The 26658-nt window shown below is 43.3% G+C and overlaps 1 protein-coding gene across 2 annotated transcripts in view; it reads right to left on the bottom strand.

Moving 5' to 3' along the window:
• Positions 1 to 17693: 17693 nt before the first annotated feature.
• The window catches only part of PDZRN4 (PDZ domain containing ring finger 4), a 251475-nt gene continuing 242510 nt past the window's right edge, over positions 17694 to 26658 (bottom strand). For both annotated transcript variants that reach the window (XM_049814323.1, XM_049814324.1), the window contains 2 exons: positions 26138 to 26254; positions 17694 to 19328 (listed from right to left, as the gene is read on the bottom strand). In XM_049814323.1, the coding sequence (XP_049670280.1) occupies positions 17802 to 19328; positions 26138 to 26254 (1644 nt within the window). In that variant the 3' untranslated portion in view covers positions 17694 to 17801. The remainder of the gene's footprint in view (positions 19329 to 26137; positions 26255 to 26658) is intronic.

Below are 26658 nucleotides of genomic sequence, written 5' to 3'. Positions count from 1 at the left end.
CAAAATCAGAAGGAGTTTTTGGAAGCTTTGTCTGCACTGGAGGTGAACATGTTTTAAAAAACTTGCCTTATACAGTTTCCCCATACTGGTATACAGGGTTTGGAAGACTTGCTCAAGCTATCGTCCATCTTCATAATGCTAATGACTATTAAAAAGACCAAACAGCTGCATTTATTATATTTGGTCAGGTTGTAAATATGTACATCCAGGAAGGATGACAGGCAATTTAGTGAATTAATGGTGATCAGGTTAATTTTGCAGTGTTTACTTTTTTTTCAGTTCATCATAATGCTGTACAGCTTTATGTGTAATTCCCTGTGGAAGGTACCAATCTCTTAGTACTCCATTTATTTACCCATTCTTAGTTGTAGACATTTAGTGAAAATAATAATAATAATAAAAAAAACCCAGCAATATCCTTCACCACCTCAGTGAACACAAAAATTAATAATCTCAGAAAGTCTGTATTCAACCTGGCACAGAGAGCAATGCAAATATGGTACAAAGTCTATCTTTACATTTATTTGCAAATGTGTATAGATATGCTTCATATAAATTAATCCTCTATTTCATTATAAGGAAGGAATTATGTCTGTGGTCAAAAGGGTGGGGTACAGTTAATCTGATTTAGCACAGCATGTGAAAAATTAATTGAAAGTCAGAACTCCATAGTGTTTATTATAAAGTAATTTCACACCAGCTCAGGATTAGCATGGTAACAGGTGACAATAGGTCATTACTATGTTAATTGAAAGACAGCATGCTTTTATAAAAAAAAAAAAAAAAAAAGAAAAAAAAGAAGAAGAAAAAAGGGATAGAGACAAAATGAAATGAAAAAGAAAAAAAAAATATTTAAATGCAGTATTTTATCTAGGATTGGACTGTAGTTCTGTGGACATGCCCTAGAGAGAAGATATCTTCTGAAAAGAACTCATTGGCTTTTTGGTGATAACCTCGCATTGCTCACTTTGCCACGAAGCACGGCAGACGTTCACGCGTGTCCCCTGCACGAGTTAAGCTGGCCACCTCTTCTTCCACGAGAACAGGCTGCATCTCCAAAACAGTGGCCTGACATTTTTGGCTTGCTGACCCTGCTCACCGGCCAGGGCACGCGGCAGCAAAGGCAAGCACAACGACAGCGGAGCTCTTGTATTTCCCTGGCTTGCCCAAAGGCAGAGCGCGCCCAAACAAAGCCTTTTAGGAGCTGCGAGATTTTGCGGCAGTGTTTAACAGAAGAGAAAACTCCGGTTTTGTTCCTCGACAAGAGGATTAATAAAATAAAAAGACTTCCCAACCACCAATGGAAAATAGGCTGTCACTTCGATAGCACGCTGAAGCATGAAGCTGGGGCAAGCTCATCCTTCCACTTGAGCTGCAATGCCATTATCCTGGCTCCGAATGGGGACGGGTGCCACGGTGCTCGGCTGCTCTCCTATTGTGCGGCTTGACAGGCACTGATGTGTAGGCATTTCCCATTATACGCCGCGACCTGTGTAAGCAGTCCTGAGCTGCCAGCTTCAGCCCGTCGAAAGAAATCGGGAAACTATTTTTCCCATTTCATTTGCATAATAGTGCGAGGTGTTAAATCAGTTTTGGGGACAGGAGATCATTCTACGGGTCCTCCGGTTGACAGAATACAAAGGGCACAATATGTGCTGGTGTGTAGGTGAGCAAGACGGAAAGAACTCTGTATTAACTGCAGTCACCACAAAAGGACCTTTGCTAATGGCATGTTATAAGTTAAACAAGGACCCTTTCTGAAACCAAAATAATATGCCTATGTAATGAAGCTAGCTGCCTTGCTCAAAGTAAATGGAAATTCAGAGGCACAGCTGGGACCCGAAAATGGGAAACGCTGATTTTATTTCCTGGAAGAAGAATTTAACCTCTTCGGATACCCTCATGCAGCCTGATATATGAGCTGATGAGGAATATGACCTTTCTGCTCACCCTGCTTCAGAAAAGTTTGCAATCCAGCCTGACACAATCTGTTGTAATATGTTAATTTCGATGCAGTTCTGCCACATAAACTAAGGGTGATCCCTGAGACCTTTACATCCCAGAATAGAATCCTTCCAGACTTCGCTCTCATCTCAAAACATCCTGATTAAGGTGCCTACTTATCTAATAAAGGTCAACAGAAAGGAAAGTGTAAATGTTCTTTGATTACTTACTACAAAGGGAAGAGCTCAGAGAGAAGACGGTGCCCTTGCATTCAGTGCGTGGTACGGCGTGATGTGGTCTGCTGAGATCAACAGCAAAAAAGAAACGCCGATCCTGATCGGATCACAGAGCACCATCTGCAAATCTAAACTACTGCAAAGCTAAGGTAATAACACAATGCAAGTACCCCCGGGGGTAGATGGGTTAGGAACTTGCTCACCAGCCTTACAAAAAGAAATCTTTGCACATCCCCAGCAGGAAAATGTCTCAGGATCTTTAGGGCAAAACATGGCCTCAGGACTGATATCGGCCAGGAGGTATGACTGATGATAAGACAGAGTAGTTAGGTGGAAGAGTCAATGATCAGGTTTACCTCCACAAATACAACCGGCCAGCACCCTCCCTTCGGTTTGCTGCGAGGAGGGATGCTTTTTGGCCAACGCACAGACAACACGCTGTTGCTACCGGCAAGAGTAGAGCCGAGGGACTTTGAGACGACATCGGCACCGCTGCTGCTTCAAAGTACCACTGATTCCCTTTCCCACATGTTCTCCTTTTTGCTCTCCATTTAGTCAAAACAAGAAAAAAAAAAAAAAAAAAAAAAGAAAAAAGAAGAAAACACCTAAACTCTCATGCAAGAAAGACAGAGTGGCAGGAATAGCATATTATAAATGTGCTGGCAAAACTGACGAGACAAAATAGGGAAAACCTGTGTATGAAGCCGCGGCAAATGTAATCTCAAAATGTTTCCAAAAGTAATTTTTCCCTATTCATTTGTTCTCGGCTGTCTCTGTCGTTTACTCTGCTGTTCTGCTATCTTGAGCAATAACAGTTCAATTTAAACTCTGTAGGGAAAGGACTCTGTCTTCTCACCTTTCGGTACAGCTCAAGGATAGCTTACAGAGCCGTGTTACGACTTTGCCCTTTCTAGATGAGAAATATGTTGATTTGGTTTCAGCTCATTAACGCTCTAAGGAATCTCTTCCAGCTTAGCTGTCTGCGAGGCTGGAATCACCCATACTTTGGGATCAGGGTTTTCTTCCTCTTCGAATTTCTGAAAGGGTGTCCCAAAAGCCACAGACACTACAAGGAATCCCAAGGAGCTGTAGGGTCTACTTCATGGGAAATGAGCATCCTCTCTTAGGATAATGAAATTTTGCGTGTTGCATTTGGTGTTCTGGGATTCATAAAGGTTATCAGTCAGGCATTTATAATAAAGAAGTTCTTCCTGTTTTTCCTGGCATGCATGGGGAAGACGGGAGTGTTATCAGTCTGACATTTCTGTCAGAACTGGTATTTGAACCACTGGATGATTCTGACAAATGCCACCGCTGTCATCTGCTGCTCAGTTTTAATTATATCTGACTGAGGCTTTCAATGGTGGCAAGCAGAAAACTTAATTAGTTGGTTTAAAGGCTGATCTTCAGAGTCTGAAGAATCCAAACAGCTTTGCAGCATTTCTGCACGGAGGCTGCCATTTTCAGTCTGATGATGCAAGCCAGAAGAATTAATGGTTCTACTCATACGAAGGAAAAACAGAGAAAGACTTACAGGAATATACGTCAACAAAACCCACCGTTTTTGTACATGACATGTCAGAGAGGCAACCTCGTGCCTAAGAAACTGCTGTGCTGGCTCACAGGTGGGTCTCAGACAAATGGTAGCAGAATGCAGGCGAAAGATTGGGTGCTCATGGGAACGTACAGCAAATGAACATCTGTTACCTTAAACAGAATGTATATGTTTATTCTGCAGCGGACTGCAAGCGCTGCACTATTTGGAAAGACTGAAAGGCTGGCATTTTCTCACACACCAATGCACTGTTCAAACAAGCTGCTTAAAAGAAGATTGCATTAACAATTTATACCACCTCTGTGTTTGCTTTCAGAGTGTTAATATGATTATATTTCTACACTACATCCTGGAAAAACAAGCATTAGTAAGATGCAATGTCAAACTGCTAATATGATGCAATTAGAAGTTAATATTACATTCACATACCGGCTGCAGGTTGCCTGTAGGGGGAAAAAAACCCCCAACAACTGAAAAGACATTGTTTTGGTCCAGAAACCCCAGGGCTGTGGGTTTGGGGACTGAATCCAACCGCCCTCATGGAGATGTGGACTGGTAGAAGATGGGCTTTGCTTGTTGGCGAGGTCAGATGCTCTGGACCAGTGCTGCTGGTATCCTTTAGGATACTGCTGAATTTCATCATTTGAAAGGAATGGGCTGGATTTCATACAAAAAATGTGCCAAGAGCTCCGCGCCTGTGAGCTGCAGCCAGGAGCCAAAGCACTTGATGAATTATACAGCCCACAGGACTGACCGGCTCTCATTGTCTTCCCCTGAACTCGCAAACTTTGTGCTTGTAATTTATCATTGATCACAGAACCACAGAATCCCTGAGGCTGGAAGGCACCTCTGGAGATCCCCTCGTCCAACACCCTGCTCAAAGCGGGGTCAGCTAGAGCAGGTTGCTCAGGGATGTGTTCAGTCAGGTTTCGACTACCTCCAAGGTTGGAGACTCCCCAACACCTCTGGGCAACCTGTGCCAGTGTTTGACCACACACACCTCATTAAAAGCTTTTTTTTTTTTTTTTCTGTTTAAACAGATTTTCCTGTATTTCAATTTTTGGTCACTGCCTGTTATTCTGTTGCAGAGCTCCCATGTCTGTCTGGTGTGGGGGAGCCCAGGACTGCTCAGGCACACTTGCCAGGTCACGCATGAAGAGGTTAACAGAGGATGGGGGGGGAAAACCCTGTCTAAGGAAATTATATGGCTCCTGTCACCGTATTCTCAGAGAGTCACAAATCTAGTTGAGCTCTCTCTGCTGACTGTGCTGCTCTGTTGAGGCCCAATCCACTGGACCTCTACAGGTCCAGGCACCCTTGTAGGTCTATGACTGGATGACAAAAAGCGTGCAGCCAGCTTCACCGGTCTTCTCTGCAAGCAGAGGGGACCTTTTGGCCAGCTCTCTGCTGCACTGTCAAGGGGCTAATGAAAAGATCCTCCTGCTGTGAGGGCAGCTTCTTCTCTCCTCTTCCCTGGATTATTGCGTCCTTGATGGCTCACCCATCAAGGTGAGTATAAATAAATACAACAACATCCCTTCCCATATTGTACAGGGGTTTCGTTAATGAAGCTCTTTTTGCCTTGGATAATACTTTTGCCAATGGCCATAAAAGCCATGTATTTATAGGATTTATCTTTGACATAATATATCTTAACATTTTCTAGACCATACACGATAAGCAAGCTCACTTTTTTACTTTCCACTGGTGTTTGAAAAGTCAGATTACACCACTTTTAAGTTTTTTTCTTGAGTGTATTTAAGAAGTTAACAAAATTCTGTACTTGTTTAAGCATGGGGTTGGATCCACGTAGCAGGCAGCCGTTTTGTCAGAAGCAAGCGGTTTGCACAGCCTGAGGGAGTGACAGCTGACAGCCCAAAACTACTGATAGTCCCAGAGTGTTAGGTTTGAACTGAAACAAATTCATCAATGTATTGCCGTGCCTAACAAAGTCCACAACGCTAACCAGGCACAGAATGTCCTATATGAATTAACAGCCTCCTCAGTTCAAGCATCACGGGGACTTCAAACGTGCTGTCACATTCCCCAGCATTTTATTATCATCAAAAGCGTTTTCTCGCCAGCAGAAAACGGTACTGCAATTACAGCACGTCCTACTGTGGCATGGTGAGGAGCTGATGTGGTTGCGAGTCTGTGCAGGGAGTTGTGAGTTGTATTGGGTTTGTGTGGCAAGGTTTTGGTAGCGGGGGGAGGGGGGTTACAGGGGTGGCTCCTGTGAGAAGCTTCTGGAAGCTTCTCCTGTGTCTGACAGAGCCAATACCAGCCGTCTCCAAGATGGACCTGCCGCTGGCCAAGGCCGAGCCCATCAGCGACAGAGGTAGCACCTCTGTGATAACATATTAAAGAAGGAAAAAAAAGTTGCTGGGACAGACAGAAACAGCAGCCAGAGAGAGGAGTAAGAACATGTAAGAGAACCAACCCTGCAGACCCCCAGGTCAGTGCAGAAGGAGGGGAGGAGATGCTCCAGGTGCCGGAGCAGAGATTCCCCTGCAGCCCGTGAGGAAGACCATGGTGAGGCAGGCTGTCCCCCTGCAGCCCAGGGGGGACCCCACGCCGGAGCAGGGGGATGCCCGAAGGAGGCTGTGACCCCGTGGGAAGCCTGCGCTGGAGCAGGCTCCTGGCAGGACCTGCGGACCTGTGGAGAGAGAAGCCCGCGCTGGAGCAGGTTTTCTGGCAGGACTTGTGACCCCGCAGGGGACCCACGCTGGAGCAGTCTGTGCCTGAAGGACTGCAGCCCGGGGAAGGGACCCACGCTGGAGCAGTTCGTGGAGAACTGCAGCCTGTGGGAAGGACCCACGTTGGAGAAGTTCATGGTGGACTGTCTGCCATGGGAGGGACCCCATGGTGGAGCAGGGGAGGAGTGAGGAGTCCTGCCCCTGAGGAGGAAGGAGCAGCAGAGACAACGGGTGATGGACTGACCCCAACCCCCATTCCCCAACCCCCTGTGCCGCTGGCAGGGAGAAAAATCAGGATTGAAGTTGAGCTGGGAAGGAGGGAGGGGTGGGGGGAAGGTGGTTTAAGATTTGGTTTAATTTCTCATTACCCTTCTCCAACTTGACTGGTAATAAATTAAATTAATTTTCCCCAAGTCGAGTCTGTTTTGCCCATGATGTTAATCGCTGAGTGATCTCTCCCTGTCCTTATCTCGACCCACGAGCCCTTTGTTATATTTTCTCTCCCTTGTCCAGCTGAGGTGTGTGTGGGGGGAGTGATAGAGCGGCTTTGGTGGGCACCTGGCGTCCAGCCAGGGTCAACCCACCACAGAGTCTATGCTATCATTATGCTCATAATGATAAGCAGTGCTGCTTCTCTACAGGTACAACCTCCTATAACCTGGCATTTTGATACTAAGCTGTGCAGGCCAACTTCATGGCAGAGGATACAAGAAATCGCTTTCTTCATGCAGAAGTGCTGGAATTACTGCTTCCATCCTCCAGCTGCAAGACACTGCACCACGTTTATTCTTCAGCATCACTGTGAGGGACGAGGGCCATCACAGCATCCACTGCTCCTCCGCATCCATGGATCTCCTTCTTACTCCTCGTACCCTGACCTTAGCAGTTCCTGGAGGGCTTTCCCTGTCTCTCTGCATGGCTGTCACACATCAAAAGCTCTTAGGCCATGTTCTTAAGGAGTTTCGTGTTTCAATTCTGTTTCATTGCCAGGTTCACAACTAAACAGCTCTGTGCTGTGGCATCCTGCTGAAGGAGAGGAGCGGCTGGCGAGCAGCCCTGCAGAAAGGGATCTGGGGGTGCTGGTGGGCAGCAGGCTCAGTATGAACCAGCAGTGTGTGCCCTGGCAGCCAAGAGGGCAAACCCCATCCTGGGGGGCATCAAACACATCAAACACAGTCAAAAGAGGTGATTATCCTGCTGTATTCAGCATTGTGTGGCCTCACCTTGAGTACTGTCTGCAGTTCTGGGCCCCACCATTTAAGAAGGATGTGAAGGTCCTTGAATGCGTCCAGAGGAGGGCAACAAAGCTGGTGACAGGGCTGGAAGGAATGTCCTGTGAGCCGCGGCTGAGGACTTTGGGCTCGTCTAGTTTGGAGAAAAGGAGGCTGAGGGGTGACCTCATGGCTCTCTACAGCTTCCTGAGGAGGGGACGTGGAGAGGGAGGTGCTGAGCTCTTCTTCCTGGGATCCAGAGATAGGACGTGTGGGAATCATTCAAAGCTGCGCCAGAAGGGGTTCAGACTGGACCTGAGGAAGCATTTCTTTACTGAGAGGGTGGTCAAACACTGGAACAGGCTTCCTGGAGAGGTGGTCAATGCTCCAAGCCTGTCAGTGTTCAAGAGGCATTTGGACAACACCCTTAATAACATGCTTTTGGTCAGCCCTGAATTGGTCAGGCAGTTGGACTAGATGATGGTTTTAGGTCCTTTCCTTTCCTTTCCTTTCCTTTCCTTTCCTTTCCTTTTTCCTTTTTCCTTTTTCCTTTTTCCTTTTTCCTTTTTCCTTTCCTTTTTCCTTTCCTTTCCCCTTCTGCCTCACAGTTCTCAAAAGCTTGTGTCCCACCCCAGACCAGGTCCTTGCAAGGCCCTTCCATGGGTGCTATCAACCTGAGGGATGTCCCCAAAAATCCTAGGAGCATACATGCATATCACTGCATACAGCATGGACATTAATAATCAAGACTTGCTATGCATTATACAAGGCAACACGGGAAGCAGCTTTTTTGGATAGGCTGTAAAACAGGCATTATGGACCTATCTTGAGCTTCCTAAACTTGCCACATCAGAGATTACGCCCCTTGCTTGTTTGACTTGATATTTGGACACAAGCTTTTTTTTTTTAGGCAGAAAGAGTCTTCAAGAAAACAGGGCCCTGCAGCACCAGCCACCAGAAGCATTAATGACATTAAATCTATACCCTAGCTTAAGCACACTTTCTTCCAGACACTCAGATGCATAGCCACTCTGTCCAAAGCATGAACTCTTTCGGGGCATGTGGTGAGCAACCTAGGAACACTGTGTAGAGCGGTTTATATCTTTATGGCTTTTTACCTGAAAAAGCACATGTTCAGAACACGGTGCCCCAAGCTTTAGCACATCCTTGGCATGGTCTTTGGTGGATAAGCAGAAAAGCAGGAACTGCTTCACTTGGCTTCCCTAATGCCTTCTTCCTGAGATATTACACCTCCACCCTGCTCCTAACACACACACGAGCGTTCACACACAGACACACTCTCTCACTCTGCCCTTCAGGGGAGGAAACCCAGCGCTTTTGCAACTTTCCAGTTCCATAAAATTTTCTGAAACGCTTCAAGAGGAGAAAACAGGTGCCTACCAGATGATTTGGTAATGAGGACTGCAGGTCACTTGCGGCTTATTATTTAGGGCACCTAGATCTCAGTGGAGGAACATTTAATTTCACAACTCATTTGAGCTTTTCTGCTCACCTTTATGCTACTAATCCTTAGAGTTCTTGTGGGGATGTGAAGAAAACAACAGAAAATTCAAATAAGCTGTAAATTCAAGTGAGGATTTGCAGTTTTTATTGACAAGTGCAGGAAACTCCTCACGTTGAATTCACAGAATGCCCTTAGACACGATCCCCAGCTCCTCAGGGCGTCACAAGCGTTGGTGATTTTTTTCTCATAAACCTCCTGCAAGGCAAGCAGCAGCATCGTCTCTTTCTCAAGGAAGCAGAACTGGAATTCATTGAGATTAACCATGATAAATCCACATCCTAAAATGTATCAAGGCTTCCAGAGGAGCTGGGGAGTGAAATGGCCGTGCGGCCCGACTGTCTTGCTGAGGCTCCCAGGATGCAGTGAGTCCCCTTTCCTTCGAAACACGCTCATGTAAATGGCAGTATCCTATTTCTGCAAATGCCTCTTGTAGACCTGTCCCATTGCCTGATGATAGCTGCAGCATTTGCCAGCGCAGACTCAGCCTTTTGGCTGAGCTGTCATTCTCTATCATCCAGCTAACATAGTTATTTCTGTGTTATAGACCCATTATTTGACACTGAAGATACCTGGTTAATATATTAGCTAAAGGGATGCTGAGAATCATCTGCTGCCTTTAGCAGGGAATATTGGATGCTTTTGTCTTCGAAAAGTCCCACTGGTCTTTCCTTTGTGAATGGCTGTAAATTGCTTACTGGAACGAAAATGCCACTTTTTGTCCAATTCTTTCCTGATTTTACCCAGGAGGTACATCGCAGCGGTTGATTAAATTGCTTCGTGTTGCTCTCTGTCTAGAAAAGACACATGACGCTCTCAGCATATGCATTCAGGAATCTTTAAAACGGGAAGAAAAGAGTTTTTCATACCCAGTTATCTGTTGTCCATTCCTTTTTTTGAAAGGCATTAACATACTTTAAGACAGACTTTTTTCATTCTGCTAAAGCTATGTAAAAGTTAGAAGCCCGGACTGAATTAGCTGGATAAGTGTCCTCCACAGGACACCTTTCCTAAAGAGGGAAATGAGCTGTCTTTTGGAATTGTCTTCTCTCTATTCCTGGAGCCAACTTAAGCTCTTAACCTAGATGACTAATCTAACTAGTATCCCAACTTTGAGGTCATTACAGTTAGGTGAGGTGACGTCCACTGAAGCCTTCAAAAGCCTTTGATAATTTTCTCTAATCTTTAGGCAAAACCTTCTCATAATTTCGGAGGCCAGACAAATCCTGAGGAGTGTCTTCTTGGTTTTGGAGAACCCAGAGATGATGATAGTGCCAAAGCAAGACAAAAGAAAAGGAGAATAACTGTGATTTCCTTTAGAAATTGTATCTCTTTCCCAAACCTTTCCAAGGCTCCCAGTAAACATCCACTTGTTTGGACTTGGGAGTCAGTTTGGATCCACTTTGATTCCTCAGTTAATGGGAGTGCAAAAACTAGAGTGGACATTATTCCTTTTCACGCCAGCAAAATGGTGAGGCGTTCAACCTTGCACTGAAAACTGAGATGAGGTAAAATACGAGACATTCTGTAAATATAAATCCTTTAAAATAAAATGATACAGATGACATAAATGTCTAAAAATTGTTACTGACATGAATAATTCACTAACTATTGCATGGTATAAGTCACCAACTAATGTGCATTACGTGCCATTTAATAGTGGATGTATCTGAAGAAATATGGAAATTGGAATACTTTAATAACTTTCTGTATGAAAGATGATGAGACTGCCTAAATGATTAAGAGGAAGATATGTTATAATGAACTAAAGCCACTCGAGTGTAAGGTAATTTTAATTCAAATCTCCATCTGCTTATGTATAATTAAGACTCATTTAACAAGTTAATGCCTAACAGAGAGAACTGATAAGTTTGGTATTAAAGAGCTTAAGAGAAGTAAATTAAACTGTCGAATTTGAGGAGCTTTCATTTGAATTCCCTGTACCTGAACCAAAACACAATCTTCCAGGTGCATTTCTTTACCCTGACCATGCAGCCAGGTGCTAAAGTTGGGGAGAAAAAGGAGGTGACAAAACAGAATATCGTTTTTATATTTTAATTTTTGATATCACATCAAGTCAGGAGTTCAACAGCATCTTTGCTGACATGAATATTTATACTGTTCAACCTGCTCACTATATAGTGTCTATACACCATTGAGAAGACACTTTGTGTGCCATCAAAAATATTTATGCATTGCAGAGATTGCCAGTGGGGTTAAATAACCTATGAAAATAAGAGGGCTGCCTTTGATGTGCAAAAAAGTAATATTTTGATCTGTGGTAAATTTTACATGATATTTGCCCGCTTAACTTTCTATTTCATTCTTTCTTCAGATATCTTTCCTGCAAGGTCCAGCAGTCAAAACAGTGACTTCAACCTTTTCATCTTTCATCATGCAATTTTAATTTTCTTCTTTTGGCTTCTTATCCACTGTCAGGATGAGAGTTTCCTATATTCACGTCACACTTAAAATTCTCTGTTCTCTTAATTTTTTGTCGCTGGAGCCAGACATCAGCTTTGATTTGCTCCCAGTGCTCAGCAATAAGTAAAACTCTATCGGGAACATATTGGGAGAAAAAAATTCCACAGTATGTCCAATGCTTATTGCAGTGCAGATGTTTCCAAGTGATGTAAGAGAAGGAATTAGAGCTATGAGGCTTGATGACCAACACCTGATCTCAATAAATGATCGACACAAGACATTGTTGCAATATTTGACGCTTACTGTTTTGTTCCTAGGCCAAAACAGACTTTCCTAATCCCCTTTAGCATTTAAAATTAGGAACTGGATTGTTTAAAATTTAAAAAAGAGTAGAACCAATGTCTTCTCAAATTGAGTTTTGGGCAATGGAAGTCCTTAAAATTCAACAGAAAGTGAAACGTTCCTTTGTGTATACATCTATAGATTAACACAATTTACTGTTTGTAGCAAGTGTCTTCATTATAAAAGCATTTGGGTTACTACGCATTTTGTATGTTACTGTGTGTCTCACAAACAAAGGAGCATATGTTTTAAAAGGTCTTCCTTTCCTCCAAGGCTTAAAAATGCACTTTGTACAGAGACGTCACCAAAGACATTGGCAGCACTTCAGCAGAATGAGCTTCAAGTGGCATAGGAAATGTACCAAAAGAACCAAATCACCTAAAATTGACCAGAGATGGAAACCTACAGCTACAATCAGACAAAAGTTTGCATTTGTGTTGATAAGCTGACCTGTGAGAAAAAAATGGCTTCCTTTAGTGAAATCCCCCCTCCAGTATTCATTACCTTTCAAGTTCAGAACAGTCTAGCTTCTAAAAGAAAGAGGAAAAGAGAGAGAAAGAAAGAGAGAAAGAAAAAGAGAAAAAGAAAGAAAGAAAGAAAGAAAAAAGAAAAGAAAGAAAAAGAAAAAAAGAAAAGAAAGGAACAAAGAAAGAAAGAAGGCAGGAAGGAAGGAAACTTAGAAGTCCAACATGAGCTTACAGAGCCAGGAAATTAGAATTTTAAACCAAATTTCAAATCCAAATGCAAAAAAGAAAAGTCAGAAGCTCATACCTACACCATGAACTAGTCTGGAGTGGGAGGAGGCCTGTGTGAAACATTGCTGATGGCCCTTCCCTGGTCCCTGAGTATATCCCAGAACACGTCGTGCTGGGACACCCCTGATCTCCTGGATGACACTGTCACTTCTGGATTTTGGGGTGCCAGAGGATACTGTTTTGGGACATCTTTGTACTTTTACTGAAGAAAGCAGCTTTCAGCAGGACATATCAACATGAGTGAGGACTTGATCCTGTGCTCTCCCCCTCCCCATGGTCTAGCGAGTGTGAAAAGCAGCACATACATCTGGATGTAACTGTCAGTTTTACTTTACAGTTCATATCAGTAGTCAACATCATGCCTGTAGCTCAGCCCCACTACCCACAACTGTAACACCAACGATGGTATACGAGACAATCCCTTCCTTTGAGCTACTTCTTCTTGTTTGTAAAAAAACCCCCAAAGCCCAAAAGGTGTACGTGTCTAACGTGGCTCACCGCCCAAACAGTTTCTGTTTGTCAAGTAGTCTTCACCATCTAAGCAATCTTTACAACAGAATAATTTCACTTCTTAACCTCACTGGTATCAATGTTTTGAACCACTACACAAATGCCATTTTTCCTGGCTCAGAACCAGATGAGTTGGTCCAGAGAAGTCAAGATCCTTAATTGCCAGGCGCAGGAAAAGGTACACAGAGCTGAAGGCTCTCGCAGCAAGAGCTGGACCCTTTGCCCAGGAGGACAGGAACCCGCTTGCTCCCGAGAAGGGCCCAGGCACTTCGCTGGGGCTCCTGCCTTGCCACGTGCATCCCAAACCCCAGGCTGTGCCTCGCCTCAGAGGCACCATCCAAAGCCAGTCAGCTGTCCGTGTAGGAGTTGACATTAAGGCAAGATTAACAACATCTGAAAACCTGGGCAAAACCTATACGTGATGCAGTTATCTGTAACTAAAAAGCGGAGCAAAGTGCTTAGCCTCACAAATGCAGCGTATAGCCATCCAAGGGGAGTGCTCTTCTTTAAACAAAGAAATGTGCTTCAGAGCAAAGGCATTTAAAGAAAAAAAAAAACAACACCAAACTTGCTCACGATCCCTCTGCAATATCCTTTCTCTTCCAGCAGGCATTAGCCAAACGGCCTCTCTCACAGAGTAACACCACCAGGTTTATGACAGCTGCTCTGTTTTGCTTTAGCCAAATGCCCGTCCCCATCACATTCATTTCATCCTGGCTCCTCAAGAGCATTTAATGCTCTGAAAAAAACAGTAGGTCCATAAAATGGATATTAATAGAACACTTAGCACGTACATGTTTGTGATTAGCAGCTTAAAGGTTAAGAACCCAAGTAAAACAAAACCTGGAGTAATTCCAGGCTTGAGTCAGGAAATATTTTAGCACCGAAGCCATGTCATCCACCAAGGGTGCTGTTCTATAATTTGTACCAAGAAATGGGGGTTGGAAATGAACATTAGTTAAATAAAAAGTCAGGCATCATGATATTAATGAATAATTCAATCCCCACAAGTTCAAAAAGCATAATGTTAAAGTTGCTGTCTCATCTCTTCCGAGATCCTCGTAGCCCTCTTACAGGGCAACGCATCGAGCGCAGACTAGATTTCATCTCTGATTGCTCTTGTTCAATTCAGATAGTGTTATCAGTTTCCTTCTTTTGAAAAACATAATAATCTGATGCAGTAGGTTTAGTTTTTTGTCAAGATCATACCAAAAATACCATTTTCCCTTTAAGAATACTTACATCGGAGAGGAAGATCCAGGGATCCCACAGATTTTAACCTTATTTATGGTGAGCAATGCTCCTAAATCAGCTGGCAATACAGTTGTCAAGTGACACAAGATAACTCTTTTTACAAGGCAATCTTGCTGGCTTCATAGGAAAAATTACCTCCCACTGGTCTCAGCTGGGTACCAGGGTTGGGGGAAGGACGAGCGGGACATTAACTCCTTCCCCAGCAGTGACGTGGCCATAACACACCTACGCAGCTCCTCTTCTCTGCCTTTTGCTCTTTATCCCAGAACTGCAAGCAATCCTCTTAAGCAAGATCTGGTCTTGTTCCAGTTGGAAAGCATTTTTATTTTTATGTTCCTTCATATGAAAAAAAATTAAATAGTTCTCACAACAAACAAGTCTTTTTTCTTTAAGGATTTATGACAACATGAAATGTATTTTGTTTCTTCTCTTTTAATTTGCCTTGGTGCTAAAATGTTATTTTGCTCATTAAAAAATATGACATTTGGGAAAAAGTATATGCAGGAATAAACGGCATATGGGATTTCAGCCCTGGATTTCGCTGATAAAGAGCTGCTGGGATGAGGGAGCACAACGCCAGGTCTTGCCCCGCAGAGAAACCAGCTGAGAGCAGTGAGCAGTAAAACACTCGCCTGCCCTTCAGCCCGTCCGCACCACCCGGGCGGCCTCGCAGCCCTGCTCTGGGGTCCCGACTTTGTTTTCCACGGTAGCAGGAACGATCGAGGCATTTCATCAGGGCACAACACAACACTCCTTCTCCCAAAGACTGCTTAGGGAAGAAAGGAAATGTCTCTTAATAACTGTAGTTAAGAAAACCATGGGCTGGTAGAAATCCCCCGGGTGAAGGATTGGGCAGGAATGTGACGATTCCAGGGGGTGAAGAACGAGGGAGAAGGTGGCTGGGCTCTGGCAGGCGTGTGCCGAGCTAGAAACCACGTCATGGCGTGCCACCAGCAGTATTGCTGTATCACCTCTCAGTCTTCGTCTCTCACTCGATTTTGACAGATCTCCTCAGATTTGGATGCATTTCCATTTACAGCCTATTAATATATTGTCACTCCAAATATTGTTTATTTGTTTCTCTAATGATTCTCCATTACTTAACTCCCCCACCCCATCCAGTTAGGTCTTTTCTCTAATTAGACATGGATTGTCCTGCTTTTATTTCTCAGTGATGAAATAATGATACTACGTTTTCTGAAGATTCATGTTGTCCCCTGAATTTGGGTGTCGTAATAGTTTGAGAGGAGCTCTGAGTCATGATTTAATAATGGGAAGAAAATAGTAAGCACTGTGTCTAAGGGAAAGGCACAACAGTAGCTGTTATCTGGAGCTGATGGCAGCTGAAGTCTGATTAGGAATGAGACCTGGTTTTACAAGTGTGATCACTGGAATGCAACGAGGGAAACAACCAAATCTCTGTGCTTTGATGTCTCCAGAAGAAGAATGTGTACCTTTCTAGATGACTTAGGTTGGTCAAAGACAATTCCCTGGCTCAGCTGGAGGGACAGACAATCTGGTAACAGCCCCTTGAAGCAATACTGTAACACCCTGTGATCCTTTCTGGCCACACTTTTTCTAATTTAATGGGAAACAGTGGAAGTATTTTTCATTGCGCATGAACAGCTGTATGTTTAGTGAGGATTTAACATGATGTTTCCCTGAGTCTGGTGGGGAGAATTTTCTGATTATCAAACTGTGAACTGTAGTGGCATAATTTTCTTAAGCACTCGGGGAGCAGTGTTCTTACAGTATTTACATGCCTGGATATGCAGAGAGCACTGCCAATGCCTACTGGTGCCAAAAGCAGTTAGAAAACAAATGCCTGATTTCCAGAATTAGATAATTTGGAAATACCGTAATGTGCCTTTCTGCATCTTTAAGCATATCTTTTAAAGCCCGATGCCAAGTGACTTCAGCACCTAATCCTGCTATCAAAAGCACTCCCATCAGTTAGGAACTGCTGGGAGACATGCGCAGGGACAACAAAAATGGGCAAAGTCTAGGCAAAGTCTTCGACCCCGCTGACTGCCCAAGAGCAGTCATTTCAGCTTGCCGTAACTCATCCCTGCACTGCCAGCAGCAGCTCAGAAGATGCCCCTGTGGCAGCCGAGGTGCCTCTGCTGCGTGGAGAGACCAGGACCCCATCAGGCACCCAGACAGCAAGTTGCTCTCGCTCCTGAACCCCAGCCAGCTCCCACTGGGGCTCTTCCAAAAGGCTTGGATGGTCCTCAACAATAAAGTTAAACCCTTAAGTCATTTAGTTGCTTTTCATTCTCTATTTTTCCTTAACTCACCTTCTATGAAAACGTCAGCGGCAGCCACTGCTAGTTTTTCTCGCACGAGATTTGGCTCAATTTAGGGAGATGCTTTGTTTATGGTTTCTATGTGCAGCACAAACATCGAGCTCAGCCAGGGAAAGGACCCACAGTGGTTACCTGACAGCATACAACACAGTAATGTATCAATGAATCAATCAACCAAATAGTAATAGCAGGTAAGAAAAAAGCCAGGGAGACCCACTCACTGCTATACGTTCTGCAAAATGAAATGCTAATTCGTAAGAACTAGTCTACGGAATTGTGTCCGGTGTTTTTGAAATCTCTATATGCTGTAAATATCATGCATAGTGAAATGACTCATACTTTAAAGGCAAATGCTCAATTTAAATCAAAGAACTCTTGACTTTTTTTTTCCTTAAAGATAAGCAATAATTTATTTCTCTTTCATCTTCACAATTATCACATACTGCCCAGCTACATGACCAATGCCACTACATAACACAGGAGAATTGCCCACCTACACTTTACTTGGACAAATACAGTTGCAATTTACAGATTAAATGTACTGTACAATGTGTAGTTGGAAAAATGTCATTCTTATCTATACGATGGGATGTGGCATATGATTTATAAACAGATGCAATCTATGATGTAAAATGTTAAAACTTGTTAAGCCAAGGATACAGTATAAAGCGTTTTGGTTTGGTATTGTATTGTTACTAAAGTAGAAAAAACGAAAACTAGAGAAATAAATCCAGATCTTAACTTACAGGCTATGTATTAGGTTAAGAAATTAATTGGCTTCTCCACTTTTTTTGTTTTGCTTTTCTTTTTCTTTTTTTTTTTTTTTTTTTCTACAAATGAATAATATGAATATATTGCAGGATAAGGAAAGACTGCCAGATAAAGAAGGTACCGTTATATGAAAAACAAATGAAAAATTACCAGGTAATTTTGCTTACAAAAAAGGTCGAACTATGAACAGTCACAAAATATATAAAAATGCCACATTGAACGAGGCAATCGTACTCTACCTAAACTGGTAGTATACTCTCTGAAAGAAGTTGCGTTCATACAGTAGTAACTGATAAAAAGGCATTGTGCACTCTCGTGCCATCTGGAGATTTAGCACCGTGTGTCATCAGTTCTTGGATTGTCATCCAGTTGTCCAAGATTTTCTTGTTTCTCTTTTTCATCATCTTTTTGTGACTCAGTTCAATAATGTTAATTTCCTTCTTGCCCTCGCTGCCACTCTGCGGACTTTCCTTCAGACACTCCAGCCTGCTCCTCATCATGAACTCCCGCCGCCTCCTCTGCTCCTTAGCTCGCACCAAATGCTGCTTCCGCTCTTCTTTGCTCCAGTAGCGACCCATCTTCATCTCGCTCATCGTATCGTCATCCGTCGTCATCCCGCTGCGCTCCTCTTTAATTTTTAAGGCACGTTCCTTCAGGATTCTGTCTCGAACTGGTCTCTTTGTGATGTACCTTGTCCCATCACTCCTTATCTTCACTTTCCACTCCATCTTGGGCTCCGCACACTTCTGCGAGTCTTTGCACATGCTCACCAGGCTGAGCTGGCTCTGGGCGTACTCCACGGCAGACTTCTGCTGGATCAGCTGCATATAGCTTTGATAATGCTTTGCATGAGCAGGTATATTCCCGTACCTGTAAGAAGAGCTGTGATATGGAGACAGGTAGGGAACGTGCTCGCTGCTCTGCTTCTCCTGGTCTGTGAATTTGCTGCTTTCTGACGCCAGCACCGCATTCTCGGCAGCGCCGTTTTGCTCAGTGGGTTTGGTTTTGGCTGAGGTTGTCTCCCTGTTGCTTTGTCCCGAGGAGGACTGATTAGCCGCAATCGTGCTCCTCAGGTTTTTCCTGTTGGTTATGCTGATCATCCTCTGGAGAGAGTTATCGGGGGATCGCTCCACTGTCAGCGGAGTGCTCCTGCAACTTTCGGCCGTGTTGTAGGCGCTGGAGCTGTCCTTGTCAGACTTCTCAGGGTGCTCCATGATGTCATCCAGTTTGCCTCTTTGTACATCTATGCTGGTGTTGTAATTCCTGAACCCTTCGTCATGTAAAGCCCAAATGTCTCCATACTGATCCCTCACCTTTTGGAGCCGATGAGCTTGCATAATATTCTGACACTCGAGTTCAATGTTCCTCAGTTCCTCATTGAGTAGCTGCAGCTCGTGCTCCACCCCATCTTGCTCTCTCCTGTTGCACTCTATCATGCTGCTTGAGTAATACAGGTCATACTCCCCGTGGTTTCGAATCTTGCACTTCAGTTCCAACAGCTGCCGAAACCTTTCACATTCCTCCTCTGGGTTTCCTACGAAATCCGATTCAATGTATTCCCCAGACACAAAGCTTTCATTGCACTGGAGCTCGACGCTTCCCAGCGTATCTTGGCTGTGGCCCAGCTCCCGTTTGCTCTGCAGGGTAGTGCTGTTCTGCTCCTCGGGCGCGTTTTCTTGCTCCGAGCTCTCGTCATTACGCAGACTTTCATCTGTAGGTCCCACCCCACTGTCCTTCTCATGGTTGTTGGATGATGAGGTTGCAGTGTCTGTAGTGCCATCCTCCTCTTCATGTTTCTTTGGCTAAAAAAAAGTGAGCAAACCAGAATGATTATCAAACGCAGACCGTATTACATGAGAATATTTTCCGGCTCTGTTTTGCTTAAACAGCTGGGATCTGATTTAAGCTGAATTAAAACAGATCACCAAACAGCACTCCTACTGCTCATAGCTTTTAAACATTTCTGAGAGTCATGCTGCGGTGGCCATACCGAGTGGAATAGATGAATTACAGCACTAGTGACATATCTTCTAAAGTCCGGAAAGAAATATTTCCCTCTCTAGCTAAGCCATCTCTTTGCAGCGCTTAAAGATAATGATCACCAGATGGTGCACTGTTTTTGATTCTGGATTATGGCCAGAGACTGATGGAGCTGAAATCTTCTCAAACTTGGGGAAAGGCTTCAGTACTAGTATCACTTCAAAAAAAAAAAAGAGCAAGCAGCCAATCAAACAATGACTAGTGCCATCGAAGAGGGTGCAAAAGGGGTACTGCTTTTTTTTTTAACAAGTGAACTCCTTGTTTGCTCCGAGGAGGTGGGCAGGGTTGAAGCCTGCGGAGGACTAGCCTGTTCCACTATACCCGCCACGGCCCCCTCTCACACTTCTTATTTTCAGTAGCCTTTTTCTGAAAGACTCTTCATTTTGAATTCTAGGATTTTGCTCAAGTAGACCTCTCTCCATTGCATCCCTGGAGACCATTTTTGTTCCCTACTTAGAGTTTAAGTTCCTTAGAAATAAAACTACCCTTTTACCGTTAAGTGTAGAACAACACTGAGTGTTCGCCATGGGCATAATGTCAAGCTTTTAGGCTGTTGTTTTTTAATTCACACTCCACTCATTGTACCTAACCTATTTATATTCCCAACCTATTTATATTCTCAAAGAATGCGAGATAATACCTCTCTGAAGAGACAGGCACTTTTTATATTTCAAACTAGATAAGCAAAGAATGAGGCAGAGTGCAATTTATATGGCCTGTTACCCAAATATCTAAGTGCACCTCGTACCAACCAAATGCCATTTCTCTTTTAGGAGGTATAATTGCATAATTATGTATAATGGTGGTAATAATAAAGGAAGAAAAAAGGTGCAGTGCACCCAGTGAAAGGAAACAAACTCAAAGAGGCCACTGTCATAATTCCCTTGTTCTCTGCTTTGACAGACAGTAAAACAGGATGAAAAAGTGTCTCCTATCTCATCCTTTCTCCTCTCTTCATGCACACCTCATGATCATACCCCCTTCATCTGGTTTCCTCTCTTCAATTGTTAGGAAACAAATAATGGCCTAGTCTCAGAAAACCAAAAGTAACCTCCACCCCCCAAATACAATATAATAGTGGAATAAAATAAATATTGAAAGAAACACACCACCTGGAGAATTCAGTGTCTGTGACAAGACCACTTAAAAAATTCTGAAAAGATGTTTTAGCAATTTGTTGTCAGACAAGACCTGCAAAGTAAATCTTCTCTTTAAAATTGTAGCATACATTTTACTCTCATCCTTTTGCACATACAAAGTGCAGTTGATAACAAAATGCACAATAAATGCATAATTCTCAGATAGCTTTGGCAGCCACAATGGCAATGTGCCAATCACTATCTCTCATTCTCCCCAAATGGGGAGAAACTCTCCCCTTGAATTTAAATGCCATAGGACAGAATGTATTCAGTGTTATCCAAGGGATCATGCAAAGGTTCAATGTTTCTTGACGGTGTAGGGTCAGAATTTTCTAGAAAGTAGATTTTGAAACTGCAAGGGACAAAGGCAGACTTTCATGAAAATTCTGCAAGTTTTAAAACGTCAGTGGTATGTATTTTCCCCATGTAAGATCCTCTCAAATCTTTCTACTTATCCACCTAAAAACCAATGGTATCTTGTTGTCACAGGAAAAAGCAATATGAAGGGTAGTACCAATTACACTCTAAATAACTAACTATTGTAGAATTGTTCTATAGTTATCATTCATCTATTCTTTCTTTCCTCAGCTTATGCATTGCTGTGAATTGGAAGATTTTTTTATTAAGGCTCTTGTTACATTTTTCCAAAGCGGCTGAAACACTTTAGTTCTGTTTTCAGGAGTAGCTGGAGAAGCAGTGGGAATGCAATGTTTTTCCACATCGCCTGTTTTTTAAGAGTTCTAAAAGGTCATATTTTACACTGAGGAAAAACCCCAATTTCTAGAGAATTCTTCATGAAAACCAAGAGTAACCAGAAAGAAGAGGACCCCAACCAGCCAAGCGGCCAGGGCATTCACAGGAATACTGGAGATGTAGGCTTCATCTCATATTTTTCTAGTTTACCTCCTCCAGGCGAGTGCCACTACATAAGCTATTCTGGTCCCTTCTCTCACCTGCTTTGGAGCTCCTCCAGCTTGTATTGACCTCCTCTGCCCCCCAAACCTTTCAGCAGAGAAGCGACTCCAGTTTGGGTCACCTACACTGCACCCCAGTGACTGAACTGTACAACCCATGTTTCTTACTGCTCCGGGAAATATTTACTCCTAACACGAGGGAGAACATCTCCACCAGACACTGGGAGGGCCGTCCTGCAGAACAGCCAGGAATTTGGGTGCCTGTCCCAAAGGTAGGGCTCCATTCACACTAGCAAACGAGGGGGGCCAGGATCTGCTCTCTGACCCTGAGGGTGATGATATAGCACAACTTCTGTCCATCTTAACCCCCTAAAGAGGGTGGCTTATCCATGATGGGTTGGCACAGTCACACGGCTTACAGGAGCTTCCTCTGATGTCTCCAGCATCGTGCCGCACCACCAAGGCATATATTTGAGCACTTCTGGAAAAATCCCTTAATGTATCTATTTGTATAGGTGTTGGAAGCAGACTTTACGGTTCAGGCCCATGCAATCTACACTTTCAGAATTAGTGGCTCTTGTTTTCCACACTGCTTTTATCAACAATTTAAACTTTGCTCCTTCAACTTCCACTTGATTTAGACTAAGTGAAAATAATACGCTGCCATCTACTCAAGTTACACTATCCATAATTAACACACACACACAAAAGATATAAACAAAGCAAACTCCATCTTTCCAGCCTAGCAGAAATCAGATGAGTGGGATTGATTTGACCAAATATAAGTGTCTATAGTACAGGCACCTGAATGTCAGGTAGTCACTTTGGGTTCCCCTCCCTGTCAGGAAGAAACAAGTCCCTGTAGAATCAGATTCTTCTCAACCTAAAGCAGACATCCATATCACATTAAATCTTTCCTCAGTATGTGGATATTTGCAGCTAGTTCAATTAAGAAAATGGAGAGTAATACAGATATTTATTGTACTGCATGTTTTTGAGATACATTTTTTAAAAAATCAACTGTGATTCAAGTAAGGTAGCCCGTGGCATTTCTGTCCTGGACTTGCCACGCTTGCCAGAGCTCCTAAACGTGTGCAGACCGAGCAGTCTTTTACAGCATGAGATGGTTTTAATTTTATTTTGAAAGGTAGCAAGCCTAATTCCAGGTTAAGTCCCTTCTGAAAAAAAAAGAGATAGTCTCCATTGTCAGTGCGTTGCTTTTGTCAGTGTTTTCTATTATCTATTCCAAACAAAGTGTTTGTTTTCAAACGTATGTTGTCAATCTCTTCTACAATTACTTCTGTTTCAAATACCAAAGGGCTCCTTAGGCCTCATCTTTGCAGTGAGAACTCAGATAATGAGAAGGCGAACCTGGCAGTGCGTACAATCAAGCAATAAATGAACCTCAAAAGATTCTGCATTTCAGCTCCAGCAAGCATTGATGCCTATAAAGTGGCTAATCTTGGAGGAATTCAGGCACTGTTCTATTCTCATTTTACAACTTACGATGTATACTGGGACGCAAAACCCAGACTGCTACTAAAGTCTGACGGCAGTGAGATTCAGTCAAAGGCTTTAATAAACAGAGACGCAGGGCTCTCCGGTCAGTCTCTGACAGCGAGAGGGCGACTGACCAGAGCGAGAGGAATCTCCAGTGGCAGGCTAACCATGAGGTATTCCAGCCACGAGGGAAGATTGGGATTGATTTCACTGGTGCACTAAAAGGGAACATGCTCTTCTGCAAACAATGCTGTTCTTTCAAAACAGGCCTCTCAAAAAAGAATTTCCCTCAGGTATTTTCACTCTACTTCAGCTTTGAATGAACTAGAATGAAATTTTTTTATCCAATTCTTTCTCTTCTTAATAGGTTTTGATATATTCCATGATACCAAAAAGAATTTCTGCATGGCAAATGTATGGTATTTGTCTGAAAGTTATCTCTGCTGCACAATGAACCACGAAGTTGTAAAGGGGAAGGAATACAATGAGTTCTAAAAAATGGAGAATTACATCTTTCCTCAAGGTTTATTGGACTATTCTATACAGAGAAGATACAATTCTTGATTGAATTCTAGAGAGTGGCTCAAAAACATACAGAAAAGACACGACTATCTACTTGATTCTTCTGTTACGAACTGTACCAATTTCTTCTGTGACAGCTCACACTAAATGTTAAAACGGCATTCTGTAAAACAGACTCATATTTGGAAGGATATTCTGCTACAGTGTGCATTCAATCCTGCAGCTCACAAGATTCACGATGACAGATGATTATGAAGCTAAAGGACCGTGTTTTGGTTCACAAAAATCAAGGCTGGCGTTGGAGCGCAATCTCCACGGCCAACCGGGGAGCTTGAAGATACTCAGCTTGGCCACTGGCAGCTGCAATGAAAGTGGTTTCATTGCTCCAAAGGATTATGTGATTCACCTCAGGAAACTGCTAGGTTTCCCAGCCTAACAAGGAGTAAAGAACCGGTTTTCCAACTTGCCGAGTCACTACATAGAGTCTAGAGAGACAGCAGCTGTCACAAATTACTGACGCCCCATTACACACCAAGCTGCATTTGGTTGATTCGATTACTCATCAGAAGGGCAAAGAAATGTCTGGCTGTCCTAGAATTACTTCACGCAACCCAACGTCAGACACCAACAGAGCACAAGTGACCATAATTTTTTCAAGTGTAGCTCTCTTTTACAGTAATGTAAAATTTCAGTAGGGGAGAAAAAAATTATCCATAGTATAAAATCCCAGTGGGGAATAAACAATCTCAATGGGTTCTGTGAAATCACTTCACAGAACATCACTGTTCAATAATTAACATTCTCCGCAACCCAAATTCAGTGAAAAAGCCAAAGTGTGACAAGAACTTGGGAGCGGAAGGTCACAACTGTGAAGTGATTTCAGAGGTCTCAACACGTCGTGTGAGGGGCTAGTAGGGGTTTGTAGACAGACCTGCTCAAGAATTTCTACCAGAAGTAGGTGTTTGTGTGAAAATGTTACTGTGCAAAGGGAACTGCTTTGCAAAGAACAAGTGTTCTTTCTGACAGGAAATCTTTTGCTATCCAAGATAAAATTTGTGGTCAAAAAAATAAACAAGATGCCAAATATCAGTTCAAAGTAGCTAGCAGTGCAGCAGTTGGCACATTTAACCTGGGAAACTGAGGCTTGGCTCACTGCCTGGAAAAGAGGGTCATAACTAAAAGGCTACTGTAAGTCCTGTTGCAAGGCCTCCTTCACCTCTGACCCTGCAGTTATTTCACATTGTATAAATAACTAAATGCGTATGAGATCAAGGATTTGTAATCCGATCTATCATATTCCAGATAATTGACTTAATTATTCTCTCGGTGTCGCTGTCCCAATGAATACTTAATTTATGTACAGTGAAGAGCTTTAATAGGAGCTATCACCTAGTTGACAGCCCAGCCTCGAGGCTGGAGGGGAGGTGGGGAGGAAAGAGGATAGATGCGCGTTCAGGCCCCCAATGTGGACCAAGCGGTGAGGTACTTGAAGCCAGGTCTCCTCTTAGCCCAATAAGCTCCCAGGTTTCCAGAAGAAGGAAGGCTCGCACAGTCTTTCTCCCCCTCTTTGCTTCAAAGAAAAATGTCTCAGGCTCTGCTTTTGAGCAGTTCAGAATGGGGAAAAAATTGTAAATCATAGATTCCTGCTGGTGGAAAACCAGTTTTTCCCCAGCTGCATACATGCAGAAGCCAGGAGATGGAGCTGGATTTTATTTCTTTGGCTGTGCACAGGTGTGCATGCTGACAGATCGTCTGATCCAGGAGTGGATAAGGTCACTTACGCCTTCCACAACGAAGCACAACTGAGAAGACCCGTCCCTTGATGAAACTGTATGGCTGGGGGCGCGCGTGCCTCTTTGCCACAGTCTCACAGCTTACAGCACATATGGGCAGGTAAAAGTCCGGATAGCAGCAAGCTGAGACTATGCTAACAATATGCCTATTTGTCTCCATTAACAAAACAAATGCAGAGCTGTGTGCTGTCGGTATAAGAAAAATACACTTGTATTACCAAAACACCTGTTGTTTATTTTAAACATCTCTTCCATCTAGTTTTGCAAGCTCTTTGCTGCAAGGGCAGGTTCATACTTTGCATGCAGACAACAAGACAGGCACCTATCCCAGCTTGGAGCTCTGGGTGCTACACTGATGCAATTCATTAAAAAAAAAAAACCACCTTGACATAAAATATAACAACATAAATGCCAAACACTTCAGGATTAAAACAAGGAAAGCAATATTATTCTAAGAGTTCAGAGAAAATGGGAAATCTGCACTTATCATAACCTCCTAAATTGTTTGCTGTCTTGTCATACTGGGCCTAAGCATCTATTGTTCTCCTCTTCCTTACCTACAGCGTGCCAGAGTTCACAGCATTTTAGAGAAAGAATTCTATCAAAGCGTTTGACTCCATTTTACAGCGTATCATTTTATTCTCTCTTAATAAAAAAGTATACCTAGCAAAATTTCAAATGATGCGTTTAGTAGCAGTCCTACCTGCTCCACCTCGTTCGCTGTGTACTGCATCGCTTCATTATGCTGCTCTTCCAACATTTCCAAGTTTAACTCCTCTAAGAATTCATTCCTTTCATCATCCAGCCACCCTTCCTCCAGCTGCAAAGAATACATTAGTACATTATATTATGTTAGCAAGGACACATGCTAAAACAGGGTAAACCCAAATGGCAATGCTTGACTAGTTCTTTTTATCCTAATGATTCTCTTCAGAAAGCCAGGCGGTAGGAGTTCATGTCTCAAAAAGAGAAGAAGAAAAAGAAGGATAAAAAAAAATGGGACTCATGCCTTTTATCCTTTCTTGAAACAGTATGACTGATTTTCTCTCGTAATGAAGGAGACTGCACAGCACAGACATTATTTCCTTTCAAAAGGTATGAAAGGCGCCGCGCATAATCCTGAAGCTGTCATGTTCATTACCGCCGAGAGCCCCCGCGCCGAAAGAGCCGCGACGTTACTAATAGGGCCAGGAGGCAAGCGGGCTCTTTCCTCTAACAACCTCT

The sequence above is a fragment of the Accipiter gentilis genome, chromosome 11, assembly GCF_929443795.1.
Source record: "Accipiter gentilis chromosome 11, bAccGen1.1, whole genome shotgun sequence".
Classification (NCBI taxonomy): Eukaryota; Metazoa; Chordata; class Aves; order Accipitriformes; family Accipitridae; genus Astur; species Astur gentilis.
Note: the sequence above shows the minus strand (reverse complement) of the source record. Positions and strands in the feature narration are given on the sequence as shown.